General features: G+C 40.3%; 1 protein-coding gene across 1 annotated transcript in view; it reads right to left on the reverse strand.

The window, feature by feature from the left end:
• The window catches only part of SMPD3 (sphingomyelin phosphodiesterase 3), a 243,617-nt gene that overhangs the window by 45,872 nt on the left and 174,076 nt on the right, over positions 1–23,669 (reverse strand). The window contains exon 3 of the mRNA XM_032767736.2: positions 16,840–18,462. Within this exon, the coding sequence (XP_032623627.1) occupies positions 16,840–18,183 (1,344 nt within the window). The 5' untranslated portion in view covers positions 18,184–18,462. The remainder of the gene's footprint in view (positions 1–16,839; positions 18,463–23,669) is intronic.

Consider the following 23,669-nt stretch of genomic DNA (forward strand, 5'->3'; position numbering starts at 1 on the left):
TAACAAAACACAAGCTGTCATAGTGGCATGAGTTAATTTGAAGATCTGCCTCAAATGACAGAGCTCCATGATAAATTTGCTTAACATCATGGCAAAACTCCAGTCAGTTACCTTAATTCTGTGTAATAGGTAAGACTAGCTCAAACTGACAAGCACAGTAGTTTGAGATTACAGCAATACTACTCTCTCCTTAACAACAAAAATTGTGTTTAGGAGCACTGCTATTGAATACAAACTGTTCAAACAGGGGCTTTCCATTCTGATATACAAGTAGACTGAATGATGTTATTATTTTCCATGGAATAAAGCATTCCAGATTAAGAACACGAGCATGACACACAAATAAGACTTTACAATATATAGCACAGTAGGCTATCGCTGCAGGAAAATCCTCCTAATTAGATTTTGTCAAGGTGGCTCAAATGCAAGGGAATGCTGAGAAATCTTGAGAACAGAGTGTGAGTTTGAACTATGAGTTTTAGACAGAGCTATTGAGAGAAGGAGAAAGAGTCTGCATATCTATAAATAAAAGCTAAATATCTATCTATATATAAAAGCTAATATTAATAGATACATACTGAGAGACAACACACATAATAAAGGGGAAAAAAATGGAGTATCTAATTTATCCCTGTGATTGGAGTAAGAATATTCCATGATAGTAATCTCTCAAATTGTTTCAACAAATCACCTAATGAATACTTTATCAATAGTGCCTCAACCAGTTCCCATGGCAAAACATTCTCTAAGGGACATGTCTAACCGAGGGAAATTGACCAGCATATCTGAGCAATTTCTCTGCAGTAGACAAACCTTAATTCCTATTGTTAAGAGTTGTTTTCTGTCTTCTTCCTTCAGTTTCTCCTTTCCTTTTTTTCAAGCAATTGCTTCTCCTGAAGCTATCTCAGCTCTTGTGACTAGGCAAAGCTATTTATATACTTAATTGAAGACTTCACTTTCAGAATTGGGTTCAGAAATCTTGTATGATACTGAAGTCACAACCTGTCTTTTCAACTCACAGTCAAGAGGCAAGCCCATAAATCAAATACTGAATTTGCTTTAGGCTCCTCAGAGTCAGAATGGTACAAACATATTGGAAAGGATAAGAGCAACAAAAATGATTGCTGCGTTGGAGGGATTCACTTATGAGGAATGAGTGAAGCTATATTTAAGGGGTGACATGATGGCCAGCTGCAATTCCCATAAAAACCAGTAACACAGAGGGATTATTGAGAGGTATAATTAAGCATAAGGGGATGAAACTATCAGAAGAGAAAATTTAGACCTAATATTGGCAAAAATCTTCCTCTTAGATCAATTAGACTGGAATGATCTCCAAGAAAAGTGGTGGAAATCCCATTGCTTGGAATATCTAAACTAGTTTAGAAAAAGCACTTAAAATATATTGCAAGAAAGAATTCTGCTATACTGGAATTAGTTTAGTGTTGAACCAAGTCAAAATATTTTGATTTACAAATGGTGAACCATATCATTTTGACCAAAAATGTCTAAAAAAGTATTTCAACATGTCCAAATTAAGTCTTTGAGTTTTGCCTGAAAATTTTCAGTTAAATTTTTTTGGCTGTTCTGCTCTTTGATTATAAGTCTAAATTTTTGGCAGAAACCAGTCTTTTTTCATAAAACATTTCTTTTAGGCAAAACTAAATTTTCTACTGAAGAACATCTGGAATGGAAAAATGTCAACCAGTTCTACTGGTGATTCCCTTGCATTGCTATCCTATGGGTTAGGTGACCAAGCCTAATGACTCCGTATAGCTTCCAAAGAAGATATATTTTATTCCTACAACTTTAGCCTTTGGTATCTCTTGATTAGCTTAGATAGGTTCTACAAGATCTGCAAAAATCGTTATTTTACTATTTTGGCAGCTTTCTGTCTCTCTTGCCTTCAGGGATCTGTTGTAGTTTCTAAAGGAGATACATTAGTTACGTTAATAATTTATTATTACTATATTATTTAAACACATTAAATTTAAATAAATTAAATATAAGTTAAAATGTTAGTGAGATTAGTTCAAAACTCTCTTTGGTACCCATCCTACCAACTACTGCTCTGAGTTCATGTCACGGCAGTTGACTTCACATTGAAGTAGGGGGGAAATATGATGCTTAAACAACTGCAAGGGAAAATATGACTAGCAAGATTTGCAGGAGTTTTAAAGTGGAGTGAAATGAGAAAGTGAAACTATTTGAATGTAATCAATACCATTAACTGGCAATTACTGGCTGTGGAAAGGACACAGCTCCATAATCACTCCACCCATGCCCTATCCTTGTGGCATTTTAACTTCTCCCAAGCAGAAAAAGGGAAAGGACAGGGCCAGTAATTCAGACTTTCCTGTCACTAAAGAGGAAAAAATATCCTTCTTAAAGATATTAATTGTAATAGGGTGGAGATACGTGGTATTAAAAACAGACAAACAAAAACCCCAAAATACACCAGTGTCTGACACATCCAGGCCTACCAGACACTAAATAATTTTTGCATTAAAATTATATGATGACAAAGGTTGAGAGTGTAGAAAATATTTAGGTCACCTCTCTGACTTCAATGGAACTGCTTTTAAAAGTTGCTTAAACAAAGCCATGCATGGCAGTATATGCCCCTTTTAATACATATTAGGAAAACTGCAGGTATGGAAGTAACAGATTTATTAAAAAAAACTCAAGAACCATCCCAGCCCTCAGCCCAGATCCCCAAATAATCTTTTATTCAGTTCACAAAATAAGTAAACTACCTTTACACATACATACCCACCCCTTCCCAGTCCCAAAGAGGCATAGGATTCCTACCAATGCTGAAATCCATCTTGGAGCACCAGCAAATCTAAACACCTACTCTGCGTTGGCTGCTTTCCTGAATGTTGCGAGTTCCAGAGACCACATCTTAACTTCCTGTCCTTTTCACACCTTTTTCCATTCAGCTGATCCCATCCTAAGAAAACCCACCACACTGCAACAAAAATCATGGTACATTCGCTGCCATCACATTGCTCTTCCTGCTTGTGGTTTATACAACTTTTGCCATCTTTTGCTGCCTTGTCTATTTAGATAGTAAGCTGTTTGTCTAATCTGTTCTTAAAATCCTCCAGTGATAGAGATTGCACAAACTCCCTTGGAAGCCTATTCCAGTACTTAACTATCCTAATAGAGAGTTTTTCCTAACTCCTCCTAGCTTGGTGTCATCCACAAATTTTATAAGCATACTCTCCACTCCATTATCAATGTCATTACTGAAAATGTTGAATTCTACTGGACCCAGGACTGACCTGTGCAGGACCCCACTAGATATATCCTCCCACTTTTACAGGGATCTATTTATAACTACTCTGAGTATGGTCTTTCAAACAGTTTTGTACCCACCTTATAGTAATTTAATCTAGACCACATTTCCCTAGTTTGCTTACGAGAATGTGACGTGTGACTGCATGAAAAGCCTCACTAATACCAACATATATCCTGTCTACTGCTTCCCCTCCATCCAGCAGGACAGTAATCCCGTCAAAGAAGGAAATTAGGTTGGTTTGGCATGATTTGTTCTTGACAAATCCATCTTGCTTATTATCTGTTATTGTCTAGGTATTTACAAACTGATACTGCTCCAGTATCTTTCTAGACACTGAAGTTAGGCTGACCGGTCTACAATTCTCATTGTCCCCCTTTTTAAAGAGAGGTACTATATTTTTCCTTCTCCAGTCCTCTGGGACCTCACCTGTCCTCCATGACCTCTCAAAGATAATCGTTAACATTTTCAATATTGTTTCAGCTAGTTCCTTAAATACTCCTGGGTGAATTTTGTCAGACTCTGTGACTTGAATACATGTAACTTATCTAAATATTCTTTAGCCTGTTGTTTCCCTATTCTGGCTTGTGTTAGAACATAAGAATAGCCATACTTGGTCACACCAAAGGTCCATCCAGCCCCATATCCTGTCTACCGAAAGTAGCTAATGCCAGGTGCCCCAGAGGAAGTGAACCTAACCAGTAATGATCAAGTGATCTCTCTCCTGCCATCCATCTTCACCCTCTGACAAACACAGGCTTTCACCGTTGTTGTTAATATTAACTGTAATATTAACTGTATTTAAGCATCTGGTCAAAATTAACCCTTTTAGTGTCAAGTTAAACAAAATAGGTATTAAACATCTGAGCTTTCTCAATGTCATACATTATTACCTCTCGTTCCCCACCAACTAGTGGACCTGCACTTCCCTTCATCTTTCTCTTGCTCTGAATGTATTTATAGAACCCCTTTTTACTGCCTTTTATGTGCTTTGTTAGGTATAACTAATTGTGTCCCTACCCTTTCTGATTTTGTCCGAACATGTTCCCACCTTCTTTTGGATTCTTTTTTGATTTTCACGTCATTAAAGAACTACTGATGGGACCGTACTGGCTTTATACTATTTTTCCTATTTTTTTTTTGCATTGAGATAGTTTGCTATTGTGCTTTTGTGTTGTCTCTTTGAGGACTTGCCAGCTCTCCTAATACTCCCTTTTCCCTCAGATTTTTTTCCCATGGGACCTTACCTACTAGTTCTCTGAGTTTGTTAAAGTCTGCTTTTGTAAACCCCCATTGTCCTGACTTTGTTGCTCTCATTCTTTCCTGTATTTAGATTTACATATGCTTTCACCTAAATTGCCTTCTACCTTCAAATTCACAATCACTTCCGTTAGTCAAAAGCTAGCCTAAAATGGCTGACCTCCTGGTTACTTCCCCCACTTGCTGAACCTAGAAGTTGTCCCAAGTACAGTGGAAGAACTAAATGGAGATTTTATATTTTGCTGTATCACTTTTCCAACGGATACCTGGGTAGTTAAAATTAATCTCTGTCTAGGACCCTCAGATGATCTATGGGTGGATGCTGACTCTGTGGCCATTACTGACAATTTATCAAGCGACCGAAGGTTTTGGTGACCATGTGATTGTTGACCCTGTATAGCAGCATTTCTTCATAAATGTGTTGTGTAATTTGTTGGATTCCATCCTAATAATCTGTCTGTATCAAGAAAGCCACTAAAACCGAACTAGTCCTGATGGATTGCTGGATTCGGCTACAAATATGATCACTGCTTCACAATTTGCCAGAATAAATACAAAATTCCCAGACAAAAACTATGTTTAAGTAGAATTTAAGGTAAGAGTAAATATCTGCAATTTAAGGTAAACTACAGAGATGTTGTAATTGTTCCAAAAATAAGCTTATAACCCCAGGAAATTCACAGGTTAAACTTAAAAGAATTCCAAAAGAATTCCAAACATTTTAAGGGTATGTACATGCAGAGTTAGGACACTCAGACAACCACTGAGAACAATGAGAGATCTTTCTCAAAACAACCACCGACTGAGTGCAGCTGTGGTTTCAGTCCCATTGAGAACAATGGAAGATGGCTACCATTTTGAAAGAAGGCAGTTCTTTGTGGAATTCTCAGTAGGAAACTACTGTATCCTTCAGCCTCTCCTGAAAGATGAACTTTCAGCTATGAAGAATAATGAGAAAAAGTGCTCATACATTCTAAAACAAAATATTCAAATGTAAACAATGCACAAGATTAGAGTGAGTTTTAAGTATATCAGAAGTTTGAACATGTTGTGTTACTGAGATCACTGGGGGATATAAAAAAGTCTGAAACTGGTTGCTAAATTTCTTTATGAACCCATAGGAATTTCAATTCCTAAAGTAATGAACAGATTTACTTGTAAATGCTCAGAAATTCATTCTGTACTCAGACTCTTCAGAGTAAGTGCTGTAGTTTTAGTGAGGATACGTTATATTTTTCATACATTCCCAAAAGAAGAGAGTTTTAATCTCTACTTCAGGTGCACAGCACAACACATCCTTAATTATGGATTTACTACTATCTCCATAATAGATTATAGGACAGCCAATAGCTCTGAATGCAGCTGATTCTATTCCAAGTCTGCTCTGAAATGCACTTTTTAGCATTTGTCACTCCCTGGAGGTTTCTTTTAGCGGATCAAAGAGGAATTCCTTGAATCACCCTCTTGGGAGAGATTTTCTTTTCATAGTAGTGATTTCAATAGCTTTTACTTTGATAAAGTTTCTTCACTCTCCCTCACCAGCTCTTCCTGTTTTTTTTCCAGACAGACTCCGTTTCAACAGCACATTCAGCAAATCCGTATGTTTTGTAGAACAGTAAGTGGTAATGTTATTACAGATACCTAAGTTACCATCATTTAGTTCTATTTGTACGATTGATTTGGCAAACTTTCTGCCTGAAATGTGGAACGTTCATTAGGTGCTTGTACCTGCAGTGGGTTATGGAAATTATTCTCTTATTGCCCTATGTTCAAAGCTCACAAAGTGTAGCTCACTGTGTTAGGGGTTGTACAAACACATCATAGGAGATGGTCTCTAGGTTTACTTGGCCCTGCCTGAACATGGGGGGGGGATGGGGAAAGGGGGCTGGACTAGTGACCTCTTGAGGTCCCTTCCAGCCTTACATTTCTATGAACCAGATGGTTCTTGATCTGCAAGGAAACTATACCCCTTTTCTATATGTCATGCTACTGCTACTACTAAACAATGAGTAGGCACTGTGGATGAAAGCTCCATTAACTATTTGATTGAAATTGCACACAACTGGAGCCTCCTTTTCAAATAAACTTCCCACTTCAGAGAGTTCTGAATTAAGATTAGGAGGTGCCATAGTTTTCCCACTCAAATGCAGGGCAAAATGCCATAGAACACACTGTGCTATGAGAAAAACTATGGGTGCATGTATGCTTCAATGAGAGATCCGCAGCACAGCCGGAGTTTGTCTGAGTCAGTGGATTTGGGTTCAGGGGTGTTATAAAATTGCAGTGTAGACCAGGAGTTGGCAACATTTCAGAAGTGGTGTGCCGAATCTTCATTTATTCACTATAATTTAAGGTTTCGCGTGCCAGTAATACATTTTAACGTTTTTAGAAGATCTCTTTCTATAAATCTATAATATATAACTGAACTATTGTTGTGTGTAAAGTAAATAAGGTTTTTAAAAAGTTTAAGAAGCTTCATTTAAAATTAAATTAAAATGCAGAGCCCCCTGGACCGGTGGCCAGGACCCATGCAGTGAGTGCGCCACTGAAAATCAGCTCATGTGCCACCTTCAGCATGTGTGCCACAGGTTGCCTACCCCTGGTGTAGACAGTCAGGCTTGGGCTGGTAAAAATAAAAACACATACAAAAGAACCCTGTACTTCCAATGCTCATACAGGAGTATGGGAAATTGACGCTTCAGCCAGGCAGCGGGGCTCCCACAGTCAGATTTCATTTTAGCTGTGGAAAAATGCAGATTTTTATGTTTTTTGATTGAAGAAGTTTGAGGGTTTTGATCATGGAAAACTAGGATCCCTGATGAGAACTCACAAATATTTTCTTGTCTTTGTCCTGTCAGCAGAAACATTGATTTATAAAGAACGGGCCACTGTCAACAGAGAAATATACAAATTTCTGAGTTTATCTAAACCATTAGATAAACTGGTTTATTTTAAGTCATTTTTCTGTTCTATGCAATAACATTGTATTTGTAAGCATCCATGAAGTAGACAAAAATACATAGTAACAGAGGGCATGATGTATTCTATAGCATGTTCATGTAAGTAAAGATGTCCACATACCAGGACACCTTACTACAGCACTGTGCTATTCTTTGTTCAGAAGGGGAGAGATATAGGATGTTAATATTAGCCAGAATGTATTGAAGTGAGATGGGGAACTAACAACCTACTGAGATCCCCAACCTGTACCGGGGTAGGAAAGAAACTGAGGTCATATATCACATCACAATGCAGACAAAAAAAATATCAAAAATCAGAACCCAGCTTGGAAGAGCATTGGAGTTTCAGTGGCAGGGAAAATGACAAATTTTATGGCACACACTCTTGGGTGGAACAAGTGGATGAGACAAAGTCCGTAGTTAAAAGAGGTTGTGGGTAAGACCTCACCTTCTGACAAACACAGTGCACTGTTTGTTCAGAATAAAAACTGTTTGATTTTTTTCCTTACCTAGTGGAGATAGTATCATAAATTTTATATAAAAAAGAGAATGTGTTAAGTTATTCTTCAGCTGAGTGTAGAACACAAAAAAGTGTGTGCCTGTGTGTGAATATACTCATGTTAAAGCAAAGTTCATGACTACCATGTACGTGCACAAGGTTCTGCTTGTATTCACTTTCATCCAATCAGGAGGCAATTTGGCTTATCAGACAGCATCCTGAGCACAGAAGAGTAAGTGTGCCAGTCATACTTTGCAAAGATATCTCATTCCTTTTTGGAGTGAAACAGCATTAAAGGCTATGACAGGAAATGTAAAATCTGCAAAACAGAGTCCAAGGTTGTGTCCTGAGGGAGTTAAACAAATGGGGAACTCTGTGCTAGAACACAATGTCACCAAATCCAAGGCAGAGTCTTGCAAGGCCCATGTTGTCAGAGTATGAAAATAGATTGGTTTTCCAGCGTGTTTGGTAACTTTTTCTCATTAGTCTTCAGTGGCAGCAGAGACCAATTGATTTAATGCATTACACATTAAATTGTCTCTTAGATGTGAGCAGAAATTTTTTCTCCGAGATCTCTCTTATTATGTACCAAAGGGATCCTCATGTTTGAGATGGAGAACACTGCTGGAGGTTCAAGGTTACAAGGTGCTGGGTTGACAGTTCTGAAGACTTAAGTTCTCCATATATCCATAGAACAGGGAGAATACAAGGAGCAACAGCCCCTCACTGCCTTGCTAAACATCGATTTCGTCATCAGTAAACATCGATTTCAGCTCACACATTGAAATCGAAAAAAAATTCCAACAGTAACAGTCGGTGACTCGATGCAACCCCTTGCGCCTGCAGTGATCAGATGTCACCGACTTTGCAGCAGCACAGAGAACGCTCTGCAGTCCTGCAGTTATGGGAGGGAGGGAAGGACCAGCATTGTGACAATGGAGCTGCAGATGGCTCCTTGCACAGCCACAAGGCCAGTGACACTGGATTCCTATAGGCACAGGATGTGTGGAAGGCTGCAGTCTTGGCAGGGCAGAGCAGAGACCCTGAGCCAAGGCCATGAGAAGACCAAACCCCAGCTGTGTGGGAGGCCATCCCACTGCTGAATGGCTCCTACCCGGTGACAGAGCCGTTCAAGTGAGGAGGTCTCCTCAGTGATCGGAGGCTCATCTTCCTCTTACTCCTCGCAATCCTGGTCAGTGGTCTCTATTCTGCCCCACCAGGACTGCAGCCTTCCCTACACCTTGCACCTGCTGGGATCAAGTGTCATCAGTCCTGCAGCAGCACTAGAGTGACCAGACAGCAAGTGTGAAAAATCAGGACAGAGGCTGGAGGGGTAATAGGAGCCTATAAAAAGCCCCAAATATCAGGACTGTCCCTATAAAATTGGAACATCCGATCATCCTAAGCAGCACAGGGAGACATTTGCCGCTCTGCTGTCACGGCCCTGCTCATTTACTCCCAGCCAAGAGTGCTGGAGCCCACCCTGGTCAGGAACTGTTCAGAAGTGAGGTGGCCTCCCATGCAGCCCAGAGCTTGTTCTCCTCCTTGCAACCCAGGGTCTCTGCTGTGCTGGCCCAGGACTACAGTTTCCTCTGCACATTCTGTCCTGGTGTCTTCGGCCCTGCTGCCTCACAGGGAGCTCCCTGCAGCCCTGCTATGAGTGCTGGCAACCCCCTGTAGTCCTGCTATCACTGCTGACTAGCCCTAATCCCAATTCTACCCCCTCAATTTCCCACAACTTTAAAAATACAGTGAAACCCCGCTATAACATGACGTTTGGGGTCCAAAAACTTCCATCGCGCTAAATGCAGGGTCGTGGTATAGCGGGGTTTCAAACCAGTCAGTTTGTCAGTGGTCCCCAAAGCGGTGCATTGATGTGCGCTGCCTAGTGCCCAGCAGGGGAGAGGAGCCATGGCCCCCTGCCTGCCATGACAGAGAACCCCGAGGCTGCGGGCGCTGGTGCTCTGTGTCCCCGGCAGGTGCAGGGCCGCGGCTTCTCTCTGGCTTCAAAAGGAGCCGTGGCCCCCCACCCTGCCGAGGACAGAGAGCAGTGGCGCCTGCAGCCCCGGAGAAGCTGGAGAGAAGCCATGAGCCTGCACCTGTCGGGGACAGAGAGCACCGGCGTCCACAGCCTCGGAGTTCTCTGTCCCTGGCAGACAGGGAGCTGCGGCTCCTTTTGAAGCTGGAGAGAAGCCGCGGCCCTGCAGCTGCCGGGGACAGAGAGCACCAGCGCCCGCAGCCCTGGAGTTCTCTTTCCCTGGCAGGCGGGGGGCTGCGGCTTCTCTCCCCTGCCATGGTGTTGGGGACCACTGGTACTGCCTTAAAGGGGAGCCAACCTATGATCGCGTTAGATGTGATTTTGTGTTATAGCGGGGCATGTTATAGCGGGGTTTGACTGTAATTAAGAATCAGGGGGAAAAAATAAAAAAATCAGTATCAATTGTCAAAATTTGAAAAATAATAAAAATTGAGTTCTGCCAAGCCTATTAATATGCCTTAATCTTGACCTGGAGGTATCACCGTCTACAGAGGAGAAATTAGTTCAAGCTTCCATGCCAAATCCATGGTCTAGCTCATGAAATTGTCAGCCAAAGTGCCAAGGAGGATGATGGCTTCTGTGATGGACTATAAAATCCACCTTTACACAGACATATAAAATCCCCTTTACATAGGCCCATGAAAAGCGGTCAGCTGGCATCAAGTCAGACACCACTGATCAAGGCTAGGTTTGAACCAATGTTAAAAGGCTTTGGATTCCATTTCTCTCTCTCTAGTCCTGGCTCTGCCACTGACCTACTATGTTACCTTGAATATGTCACCTCAGCTTTTTGTGCCTCAATTTCTTCTTCTGCAAAATAGAGATAAGGATACAGACCTTTCTTTGTAAAGTGCTTTGAGATCTATGGATGAAAAGCACTAGGTAAGAGTTTGAGTGTTTTACAGATATTATTAATGATACTTCAGGTATCTATAGCCCCAGATAAAACTATATTGTTTGTCTACACAAATCTCTCAAAATCCAGAACTTCACAATCGGGGGCAAGGTAATCCTAATTTATACCAGAGCTCCCTCTTCACTGGAAAAAAGGGATCATTTCAAATATGCAAGTGTGTGAAATGTAGGGAACTTTTTGGTGAAATAGTCTCATTTTGTAATGCAAAATTTCAACCCTCAAATTTCAAATAGTTTTGAATTTAATTTGAATTTAATCTAGCTTTAATCTAGCATTTGCTCTATAGCAGAGGACAGATGGTACCATTAAAATAAGATACACACCCATAGCCTCCTTTCCCCTGTGCACATTCTTCTGATTTTGGAAGCTAGTTTTTTTTCCTGAGATTCTGCAAGTTTAAGGGTTTGTCATCATGATGGCTGGAAACGGTATGTGATTAAATAGGTGACCTCATGACACTCACCCCGATTCTCCGCCCTCTTCCCCACAGTACGGAGGGCATTCCTCTTTTACCTGGAGAGTTGAATCTGTAGTACAGGAGAGGTAAGGGGAAGATTCTGAAGTACTACTCTGTTTTTGAAAGAGAGAGCTTTCCTCTTCCTAAAATGGCAGAATGTTCTCCTTTCCACATGAGGCAGCCAGAATATAATCACACAATCCTGCAATATGCCAGCCTGCATAAAGAGTAATTTTAACTCCATCCCTGACGTTAGAATGGGGAGCAGCTAGGCTCTTCCTCAGCAAGACTACATGAACTCATGCTGAGATAAACCCTTAATTTAAATCAGATTAGGTTGGATATGGTCCAAAACAATGTGGGAATAACTACCAGTAAATGAAAATCTTAATCTGGAAACTAGTGACATCCAGTTCCAATCACTGGCTCCCAAATGTTTATGGATAATCAAAACAGGCTCCAAAGAATGTCCTTTGTGAGAAGATAGATGAGGATTGCTTGGGAATATATTTGAAAAATGAGCATGTGGGGAACAGCAAATTTAAGAGGGGTTCCAGGGAGCATTTGGAGGCCGAGATTGAAGAATGAGATGAGACTAAGAAGAGCCAGATGATGAAGCATGTAAAATGAGTGGAGAATAGGACTACCAGACACCTTGCGTTTTGTCAGGGACATTTTCCATGTTATAACCCTTACACATTGCACAATGTTCCAGCTTGAAGGAAATAGGCAGCTGATTATCTCATGGCCACATGGCTCCCCCCATGGTCAAGGGAGCTCAGATGCTGCTCTCCTGTATTAACTCTTAAGCAGGGTCACCATATTTTCTGTGAAATAGTTAATTTGAAAAGACATCTTTCAGGTGTGGCAAAAAAAACAATATCTTATAATCAGATAGATTTTATGCTGATGATGTGATGATTAACTTAGTGCTCCCTTGATTTAATGTACTGGCAGTTGGATGACTTTTAGGAACAGAGTTCTACTGAAAATTACTGAGATTGGCCTCTGCTCACGTGTAGTCCAGGTAAGCTTTTATTAAATACACAGTTGTCTGTCCTATAAAATCTCATCACTATTGTTCCAAACACAACAAAATGAATTATGTCACTTTGTGATAAGAGCTCTAGAGCTTTACAAGACCAATTATCCTCCAGGGTGTGTTCCACTGAATGGTATTTGCTTCCTGAAGGAAATAGACTTCCAAGCTGCAGAGATGTCTGCAGGACTCTATGATCTGTACAGATGCAGACATCCCCATATAAACCCTTATCTAAAGCCCACTGAAATCATTGGAGATTCCTGCTAACTTCAGTGGTCTTTGGCTCAGGCCCATAATATCCAAGCCCCTCATTTGCTGTAGGTTATTGTTTCAGTAATACATAAACTGTGCTGTTTGCAAAGTGTTAAAAACTTCTTTTACTAAACAAATAAGTTGTGTATCAACACTAAATGACAGATCATCCTGCATCTTCTCATGAAAGAAAATGACCTATGACCACTTAATGTACAATGCAAACTGAAAAGCATTTCATAGCACAGAGTACACGTAATTCAGAATAAGAACATGTGGGGGAATAAAATACAACAACATGTCAGAATCACACAGGCGTGAGAAAAATATTGTTTTCAGGCTGAGTCTGAGACCTGTACCAGTTTAAGTGACTTTGGCCCTTCAGGAGTCTTTATAGTAAATTGGTCCCTCATCCTCTGCTAAACTGTGACTTTAAGAACTTGAATCAATAATTAAGTCTATCATCCCAATGGTATCTGGAAAAGAGGCTTAATTTTCTGCAAGGGGGAATGGAAATACTGCTGACTCCCTAGCAGGGTAACAAATCAATGACGCAGCAATGGGCAGCTGAAAGCAGATTGCTTTTAATCTCTTAATCCTTCATATATGCACAAATTGAAGTGGAATCATTGTGACCTGAGTAGTTTCCATATTGTAGAGAGTTTATGCTCATTTTATGTATGCAGTTCTGAATGATTAGAGAACAAACTCTAGCTATGTTTATCAATAAAAAAGACCCTAGGCTACAAAATTCAGATCCAAAATGTGAACCTCATTAGCTCATGGTGTACAGACCTAGGATTTTGGTTCTGGAATACATATAAGGAATGGTAAATGATTACAGATTATATATTGTGATGGGGCAAGGCCAGATGGCTACAGTAAAGTACTGAGAAACAGGTATGTTAGCCCCAGGCTAAATAAATCCCTAGGACCATGGTAACCAAATGGCAGTTGCTCCAGGTTAATCAAGGCACCTGGAGCCAATTAAGACCTTTCCAGAAGGCAGTGGAGATAGCTACTTTAATTAGAACACCTGCAGCCAATCAGGGCAGGCTAATCAGGGCACCTGGGTTTAAAAAGGAGCTCACCCCAGTCAGGCAGGGAGGAGCCAGAGGAGAAGGAGTGTGTGTGAGGAGCTGGGAGCAAGAAGCTGAGAGTGAGAGCGTGTACTGCTGGAGGATTGAGGAGGACAAGCGTTGTCAGACACCAGGAGGAAGGTCCTGTGGTGAGGATAAAGAAGGTGTTTGGAGGAGGCCATGGGGAAGTAGCCCAGGGAGTTGTAGCTGTCATGCAGCTGTTACAGGAGGTACTATAGACAGCTGCAATCCACAGGGCCCTGGGCTGGAACCCGGAGTAGAGGGCGGGCCCGGGTTCCTCCCAACTCCTGATCAGACACAGGAGGAGTTGACCCAGACTATGGGGAAGATCACTGAGGTGAGCAAATCTGCCAAGAAGCGCAGGACCCACCAACGTAGAGGAGGAACTTTGTCACAATATGTATGTGTATGTTTGCTTATCTTCTAATTCCCATATTTAAAGGTTCTGATCTGATTGTTATTCGGGTTTACCAAAACATTCTATCAGCTATCCATCCACCTGTAGACCTTATAGACAAAATTACAGGCACATTCATCACTTGCATTGAACCTTATTAAACTGTACTTTCAGTCTCTTATTCTTAATGACTACTGCAACAATGGATTTTGAAAAATCTAAGGTGCATTTTTGCAAGAAAAATGTATCTGCTTTGAGCATTTTATTTATAAATGAAACATTTTATTTATAAACGAAACCTTGGACTTAAATCATTGGAGAAATAATTCTTAAACTGGAGGTATGTGTGGCACTCTGTTCCTCAAAGCAGCACCCTAGAACCCCCATATTCACCACCATCACATAATATGTTTTGTACAAAATATGCCTTGTGAGGTATCATTTTAAAATTCTTGATCTGTTGAACTTTAATATCCTGTTGGATTGTATGTTCTATCATTGTATGTGAAGTCATGAAGTTTTGCACTGTGTGTGTTACTGAAATATGTTTGACGTTGGGAACACCCAACTGGGAACCAGCCTTTCAGGTACTACAGTGGAGTAGCCAGATGTGCTCATGGTCTATTAAAGGGAATCCAGACTCCCAACAACCATCTCTGAAGACTTCTCAGAGAGATCATATAGACTATGGAGGCAGCTTGACCAGTGGGGGTGGATCTCCATGTTACAAGCATAGATCTTTCCAGCAAGCTGGAAGAAACTATCAAGAGGGAAAGTGACATTATGACTTGGCCTCACTCTCCCCACAACTCAACACCTGGAAACATGTCTGGAGGACAAAGACTTGGAACTGGGGAGGGTGGTCCTGGGCTGGAGGAGAGTTCCAGCCTGAGTACCGAAGATCTGTGACCTGTTTATACTATCAGAGTGAGACACTGCTCCATTCAAATCCTGTTTAGTTTACAGAACTCAGATAGCAAATTTACTTTTATTTCTTAGGTAATCAACCTTGATCTCTATATGTACTACTTATAATCACTTAAAATCTCTCTGTTTGTAGTTTATACATTTGTTTTATATTTTACCTAAAACAGTGTGTTTTGTTGAAGTGCATGGGAAATCTCAACTCAGTTTACAAAGGCTAGTGTGTGTCCTCTCCACATCGAGGAAGGGTCAGACTGGGTAATGAACTTACACTAGTCAGGCTTCTGTCCAGGGCAAAGTAGTACAGTTCTGGGGTGCAAGGCTGGGGAGTTGGGGGGAATTGGCTGAAGGCTTCTATTGTTGGTTCATGAGTGGTTAGGAGAAGGATTTGTGCAACTCAATTGGGTGTGTCCCTGCCTGTGGATGTCTGCGTAAGTGCAGTACCTGCCAGAGGCTTGTAGCTTGCCAATAGCATCACAGTTTAAGAGGGAGCCCTGGTTGGTGGGACAGAGGACTCAGCAGTCCCGCAGTCCAGGCTGCAACCTGGGAAAACCCAGCACACTACGTCAAAGGCCAGAACCTGAAATCTAATACTCCTGGGGATTTTTAGATATGTTTAGATTAGAAACCCTGGATCTGAGCCTAGCCCTACAGTTTTGGTTCTTGGTCAAATTCAAAATGAGAACGGGTCTAGTTTTTAGTGAGATATACAACCAATCTCATAAGAATTCAACACTATGTGTTGCGAGTCTTGCAAAACCAGTTCATTTCATGGAGATGTCTAGTATCTGCCTCCTCTGACCTTGACAAAGCACAACTCTTTACTTCAAATCGTATATTCTCACAATCATCATCTTATTTAAATTAATTGTCCTAAGAAAGTGGAAAAAAACAATGCTCCCAAACTTCTGAAGTGGAAAATAGAACGAGCAGCTGCACTCCGAGTGTAGAAAACTGTCCTATCAAAGAGAAGCATCTCAGACCTGCTCTTCAAAGCCTGGTGAATTTTACAAGACAACCTTCTTGAACGATCACTACGTGACACAGGCTCCCCAGACTTTTTGGCCCACTTGTTCTGCACTTGGTACTCACCACTGTCCTCCACTAATTCTTTCACTCTGCGTGAACTACTGTCATAATTTTCAGTGCCAAACATTTTCCTTTGGTTTTGCTTACTACTTTAGCAATTGTCACCTCACACAATGAGAGAGGCATCATCATTACATGCTAAAAAACAGTTCACATATCTCTTGAAATAATTTTAGTTTTTGTTTTGTTCTGAGGCTGCCTGTCCCTCAAACATCTCCAATTTCCTCTGTACACACACAGCATGAGTGAATTTGTTAGCGTCATTGTCCCTCATCTGTTAATGTCTCTCTCGGGGCTTATTTAAAGCATATGTGTTTTAATAAAAGATTTCTTCAAAATTAGAGCAAAATCCCAAGAGAACAGCTTGATACTTTGACACCCTTAAATCTGAAATCAAACCCTAGCCCCAAATCTTCAACATTTCATGCATGTCTATTACTTTAGTACATTCCCTAAGCCACAAATTCTAGCCTAAATGTAATCCAGCTCTGAACACTGCTTCTCTGACCCATCTCTAACAGAGTTTATTTACCAGCAGTACAGTTGATTTATAACCAAGCATGAACTAGAGACAGTTATGGATTTCAAAAAGAAAGGGCCTTACCTTGAGAAACAAGGCCCCCTTGGAAGCCAAGGAGTCTGTTCCTTTTCCATTGGGGTAACAGTGATAGGCAGCATCCATAACTGGGTAGCGGCTGGCAAAAAGCAGGCCACTGTTAACAAACTTAAAGCTGCAGCAGCCATGGCAGCCATAGACCCCAACATCATATAGAATGTATTCAAAATAGTGATGGAGCTGCTGTTTCAACTTCTCTGCTGCTCTTTTGTCAAACACTTCCTGCAAGCACAGGAAGTCCAAGTTGGCAGGGAAGAACGCAGAGATCTCATGGTCAAAGATTTCATCCATATGCTTCTTTTTCCTCACAGAGGTCTTCTTCATGACCGAGGCTTTGTAAAGGAGCTTGTTGTTGATGTTACTTTGGTCCACTGTGCCATCTCCAATGCGAACCTTAACCAGGGACTCTCGCGAGGCAGTGTAGCTGTCTAAACTCCCAGAATCTCCTTCTTTTTGTTTATGGTTGGGTATTTGACCCTTTGGGCTCTCTCTTTCACCTTCCAAGGAGTGTTCTGTTGGGCTACTGATATTAGCCTGGCCACTAATGGCATCCGCTTCTGTGTCTGAAATGTGGCCATTATCCTCCCCACTTATGCACACGATACATGTGTTGTTGTCCTCTCCCTCATTTAGTTCCCCTCCAGCTTTAGCATCTCTGCTATCCTCACTGTTATTTGAGCCAGAATTGTCTCCCTTGTACTCCATAGATGATGTCCTTTTGATGCCTACACTGACAGCACGATTAGTGCTATCTCCAACTTGAGGAGAGGCCAAGCTGCTGAAACTGGCTGCACTGATGGATGTGTTAGTGGGAGAATCTATATATATTTTTATCTGTGGTCTGCTTGCCCCATTTCTGATTCTCCGCCCAATTTCTCTAGCCCGTGCCTGTGTGCTGAACACATTGTTAAATCTTGCCAGAGAGTCTGGTAGCAGACAAACATTGGCACTACCAAAGCAGAAGCTTTTCCCATTGCCTGCAGCTTTCCATTCAGTAAGTAGTGTAGCGCCAGTGGCCTGGCTCTTGTCTCTTAACCTGGAGTAGATATATGGCCTTCTAGCTGACTGGAGAGCTGACCATAACAAGAAGCCAATCAGGGCAAAAGGAAGAGATGCCAACAGCAGTGCCAAGTAGATAGGAGTGGTAATAATAATGCAGAGTGCTTGAAAGTAGCATGGATCATCTGCCCTTTGACGTTTCTCATAGGTGGTAGGAACAAAGGAGGCAACAAGCCTGTCTGCAAACCAATAGCATGGGAAAATCAGGCCCCAGGAAAAGGAATGCAGAATTGATAGAAAGCTGTTGGGAAATGGGGAAGTGTATAAAACCATTGCAACTCAGTTATGACAACACTTCAGGGACTACTACATGATGTCACCGTCAACCATCCATCCGAACACTGGGGTGGTCAGGGAAAAATCGTCCAGCCAACCGTTTGGGTTTCCAAGTGTAGTAAACACGTATCACCTTAAGAGTACCATTTCACTTTGTCAAGTAAGAGGGAAACAAGGCCACTGTGTCTCTGTCTTTCTGGCACCTAAATTCTCCAAAGGAGGTCATTGCTCACTGCAAGGTACCATAATGAATCTCAGATGCGGCAGATGAAAAACCTGTAGAGATAAAAAAGTAAAAATAGACTTAATATTTACGCAAGGTTTAAAGCATGTTTTTCCCCCACTCACACCAGTTTTTCTTCTAAGTCAATGGTTATTTTCCTTTTGGTTGTTGTCATTTCATTTTAAATGGCAATGTGACTGTCTGCTAAACACAGGGTGATATCTCCTTTCAGCTCTTTGAAGTAAATCTGCAGTAACTCCATTCACTTGTACCTCTCAACCTGGCCCATTCAATGCAAATAAGCTTAAGGTTGCCATGAAAATTATAACACTGAATTCTCTGCTATTGCAAATTTGAAGTCTTAACCTGAGTACATTAGCAGTTTTTTTGAATTTTATAATCTCTCTCTCTTTGAAGGCTGCAATGTTATTTAAATCAAATATATCTACATCTCATCAAATTCCATTCGCCAGTTATTTGTAGGTAGTTCTAAAACATTATTATATTTAACATCTTATCACTTAAGTTAATCAGTCTTGGACTGACATAAAAGTCCTTAGATGAACAAGAAGAGATTTATGTGAGCTGGGTTTGAAGGCAAAGGCACATTGTGATAAAGGGCTGAGAACAATTTGATGTTTGTTTACCAAAGCAAAAAAGTCTTAGCTATGTTGTTCTCTAAAATTTGCATTAGGGTAGCTACAATTATGGCAACTCCACTCTGCTCAAACGGAGATGCAGGGGAGTTAACCAACAGGTGGACAGCAGTGAAGGTAGGTAATCACTACAGCCATGATAAAGGAGCATGAAACCTGAAATAAGAGAGTAAGCATGAATAAAAGGATTTTATATTCTTCACCTTAGGCTAAATAAATTCAAATCAGTGTCTTTGTCAACACTGCTAGTAAGACTATGGAGTGACAAGGGTTTTTAATTTTTGGAATAAAATTCCCTTCTAGAATTGATTTCTATAATTCTAAAACCTAGAATTTCTACAGTATTAAGTCATGCTGACTGAAGACAAACCAAATGAGAAAGAGCAGGGATATAGTGAGCTATGCTACAATGCTCATTTCTTTCCTTTCATACTTGGGGAGGGCACAAGATGAGGTTTGCAAGAGAATATGGTCACAGCCAATATTTGGGGCTGGATCCACTGATGACTACTTGGGCACTGATAGTGAATTTAAGTGGTTTAGTGCATATTTAGGTCTTATAAGGGCCAGAAACTAATGGCCATTTCTATTAAATGTGTTATAGCAAGCAAAACAACTATATAGCAAGAATAAGTATAGCTATTGAGAGAGTGAACATGTGCAGAAGCTTGGGTTAGACACTGCACTGATATATTATTAGTGGAAAAACACAGTTCCTCAATTTTTCTTTCACTATGTAAAGTTCCCTCCCTTTGGACCAAGCTCTTAGTATTGATTTATGTTGCCATCGCTAACACATTTCTTTGCTATGTTTAACATGAAATACCAGACTGCAGCCTCAGAGTCTCCTGAACAGGTCAACAGTAATAAAAAAATAAGACAGTTATTTGTGGTTTCAATAGTTCTCCCTCTTTCCCTGCCATATTATCTGTTTAAAAGGGATGAGAAATTCTTCCCTAGTTCTAGGTTTTCTTTCCATTGTGATAAAACCTTCGCATCCCATTTCTACAACCGAAGACTTGAAACAATGATCATTAAGGTGAACTGGAATTCCTCTCCACACAAAACTATCATCGGCAATGAGCCTGTTTTGTTCTGGGAAGTGCAAACAAAAATCTAAATTACCAAGTCATTAGGCTGAGTTTTTTTTCTCTATGACAAAGCCTTGGAAAATCCAACCACTACATTAAAGAGGAAATTTAAGTTCTTCCCAATAATTACATTTCAGCCCCACTCCTTCTTCCATGCAGGTAAAAGGCTGAACTTCCATTGACTTCAGCGACAGTACAGGAGGATCTGAACCTTTACTAAGGATGTGGAACTTTCCCTATTATTTTAACTAAAAAATGAATGCCTAGAGTGCTTGGTTTGGAAGATATGATAAGATTCACTTTTGCAAATCTTTGTCTGATCCTTCTCTGGAGCAAAGAGCTTAGAAGGCTATGCATCAGATCTGAATCTGTTTCTAGATTCCCTGGGACCACAGGTTAAAGTTTCAGCATCAGCTAAGTTATTCAACCTTTTGAAGGAAGATGAACTGAGTTTCTTGCATAGTTTTTACTGTGTGGAGGTCAGATGGATGAGACCAAGTCAATCCCAATTCAGAAATGCACTTAAGCACATGCTAAAGCTCCTATTGACTTAAATGGAACTTCACAACATGCTTAAATGCTTTGTTGAATAAGATGCCTGAAAGCTGAAGTTCTTGTCTGTTTTATGTGAATAGTAAAAATCCCAAGAGTGTTCATAAAAGCAGGGGTTTGCCCTTCAACCAAAATTCCATCAGCTTGAATCTCTTCTCTTTTACACTAGTGGAATAACTATTTAAGTCAATAGTAATACATCAGCAAAAAAAATAGTGTAGAGAGGAGAATCTGGCCCACCATCAATGCTCCACACAAGTACGGACATAGCAACACTAGGAAGAGGGTTCAAACCACACCTTTTGCTAATATCAGGAGGCCAACATTATTCACTGGAGTTTCAGTGAGCCCTACAAGTCTCTCAGTTCTCTGGGCTGATGGAAGTGCTCCAGCCTCTCAGAATCTGACTGAGAAGTGTCAATTTTTTTTAAATCAGCTCAACACATTTTTTCATAATATCATAAATAACATAAAATCAGTTACTCATTTTAAAGAAAAAAGTCTTATTTTTCAAGTGTCAAGCAACTGACTTACTATTTATAATCTAACTGTTGTTGGGACTTTGGGGTGTTGCTGATGGAGAAAAACTAATACATTTGCTCTCCTGAATTTTTTCAAAAGATTTTAGGGCTTTTAAAATAATGTAATGAGACTACACAGAAAGGAGTCTTTCCAGTCTCGCATGTACAAATCAAAGTAACTTAAACCCCATCTAATTATGTAATTATCCAGTAGACCAGAAGATGTGTGAAGAACCCTCTCCAATCTACTGGGTACTTAAAATGTTTTTTTTTAAATCCCTGCCTAATTACATAATTACCCAGTAGGCCTGAAAGGCTCTAATCTGAAACAGTCTCCTAGGTAAATAACACACAATTGTTTGGGGCATGGGAAGAGAAGGTGGAACATGGATTTATATTCCAGTTTTCTGTCTAACAATATGTAAGATTTTGGTGGGACTGATTCTGTTCTACACTAGAAGCTCAATTTGAATTTAATATTTCCTCTCTTTTTTACCTCTTTAAAAATACCATACCAAACAAATAGAACTATGATAGAGACATAATGATTTATCACATCAATTTTCCTTGGACAAAAGCATCCTTAAATAGATCGTGGCAGATCCAATGGCTCCCAGGGGGACATATGATTCCTGGTGTCAGTTTTGTAAATAATGTAGTTAACACCTACTGGATGACAGGACACCGAAAAGCTAACTAGAGTAGGCCTTCACACACTCAATGCAAGTCTCTTATGGACGTAAGGGTCAATAAACTGCATATTAAGTATTCTTCAAGTGAACCATAATATGATCAATGAAAATGGCTTCAGAGTCAATTATACAAGCATAAAGATCTCTTGCATTCAACATGATTTCAATATGCTGTTGTATAGCTATTTAAAAAAAAAAGATGTGTACAAAAAATATTGTTGACTATGACTTCTGATGGCAAAAGCAAATCAGTTCAGAGGTAGGGCTGACACTGTTTTAATAACATTTAGCAAGAATGTAGAACTTTGTAAACAGTAAGGGCCTACCTACTGCACACAAACATACAGAAGGACTGAGAACAAACTAACCCTAACTAAAAATACCTCTCGCAATACCCCTGGGGCAGTAAAATATCCCCATTTTACAGAAACTAAGAGAGAAGTTAAGTGATTTCCCCGCTAGACAATCAGTGGCAGAGCCTGGAACAGATCCCAGATCTCTGACTTTCAGTCCTGTATCTTAGCCACCAGAACACGCCTCCCACACCCGCCAATCACCTCCAAGATGCACAAAAAGCAAATGAACAAACAGAACAAAAGAAGGGAAGAAACATGAAATTTGTGCCACTCCAGCTCTCCGTGATGCTAAGAAGGAAAGGGCTCTGTATGTGTCAGTGGCAGTTTGTGCTTTTGAAAACATGAACAATGACATCAGTAATATCTCTCCTAGAGCAGTGGTTTAAATGGAACCTGAGGCTAAGTGCATAATTCCTCATGTTGAAGGATATTACTTGGTAATCCAATGCTTTATTCACAGGGGTTGGAGGGATTAAGGGAGAACTGAAGATCATGCAATAAACATATTCTTATAGCATACAGAAGGAAAATAGCAGTTGTCTTTAGTTGTTTACTAAATGTTTGAAGTCTTAAAAAAAAATTTATTTTTTAAACCTGCTGGTGTGGAAGTTCTTGGTTGAAGTGATAGCAAGGCATCTGGTTAAAAAATTTCAACTAAAGATTTTTAGAATTAGTATTTTCTGCTATCTAGAGTGCCTTAAAAAGTGCACTGAAGAGAAGGTGAGGTAATATCTTTTATTGGACCAACTTCTCTTGGTGAGAGAAACAAGATTTAGTGGTTGCTTGGATTGTTTACTTGCATGTCTTATTAAATTACGAACAGATGCACCTATTAAAAAATTAAATTAAAAATTCCCTATCTACTTGCATACTGATTTGATGAAGAGTTAGGAGTTTCAGAAATTTTTACTGTAAGTGATTTGGGAGCGTAAATCACATTTTCAAAAGCACCTAAGTAACTTAGAAAGTTACATCAAATTGGCTTACAGTGAGTTTAGTTTCTGAACTGCCTTTTTTGAAAATGGGGCTTAAGCTACTGAACTAAATGGTCCACTGGTTTGATCCACTATGGCAGGTCCTATGTGAGACATCTTTACCACAAAAAGAAGCATCATCTGTAACCACAATACCATTTAAGGTTTCTGAATTACCATTCTACAATCAAATTTGCATGACTGTAAAGTGTAGAATTTTTAAAAGTGCTTAAATCCCTCAAATCAATGAAATTTAAGCTCCTAAGCAACTTGGGAGCGGTGTTCCCTCTAATTTTTCACACCCATGTGTGGAATGAATGTTGTTATTCATGTGGCAGGGTGGGACCGAGGCATTCGGAGTGTGGGAGGGGGCTCGGGGCTGGGGCAGAGGGTTGCGGTGCAGAGAGTGAGTGTTCTG

Source organism: Chelonoidis abingdonii, chromosome 19 (assembly GCF_003597395.2).
Source record: "Chelonoidis abingdonii isolate Lonesome George chromosome 19, CheloAbing_2.0, whole genome shotgun sequence".
Classification (NCBI taxonomy): domain Eukaryota; kingdom Metazoa; phylum Chordata; order Testudines; family Testudinidae; genus Chelonoidis; species Chelonoidis abingdonii.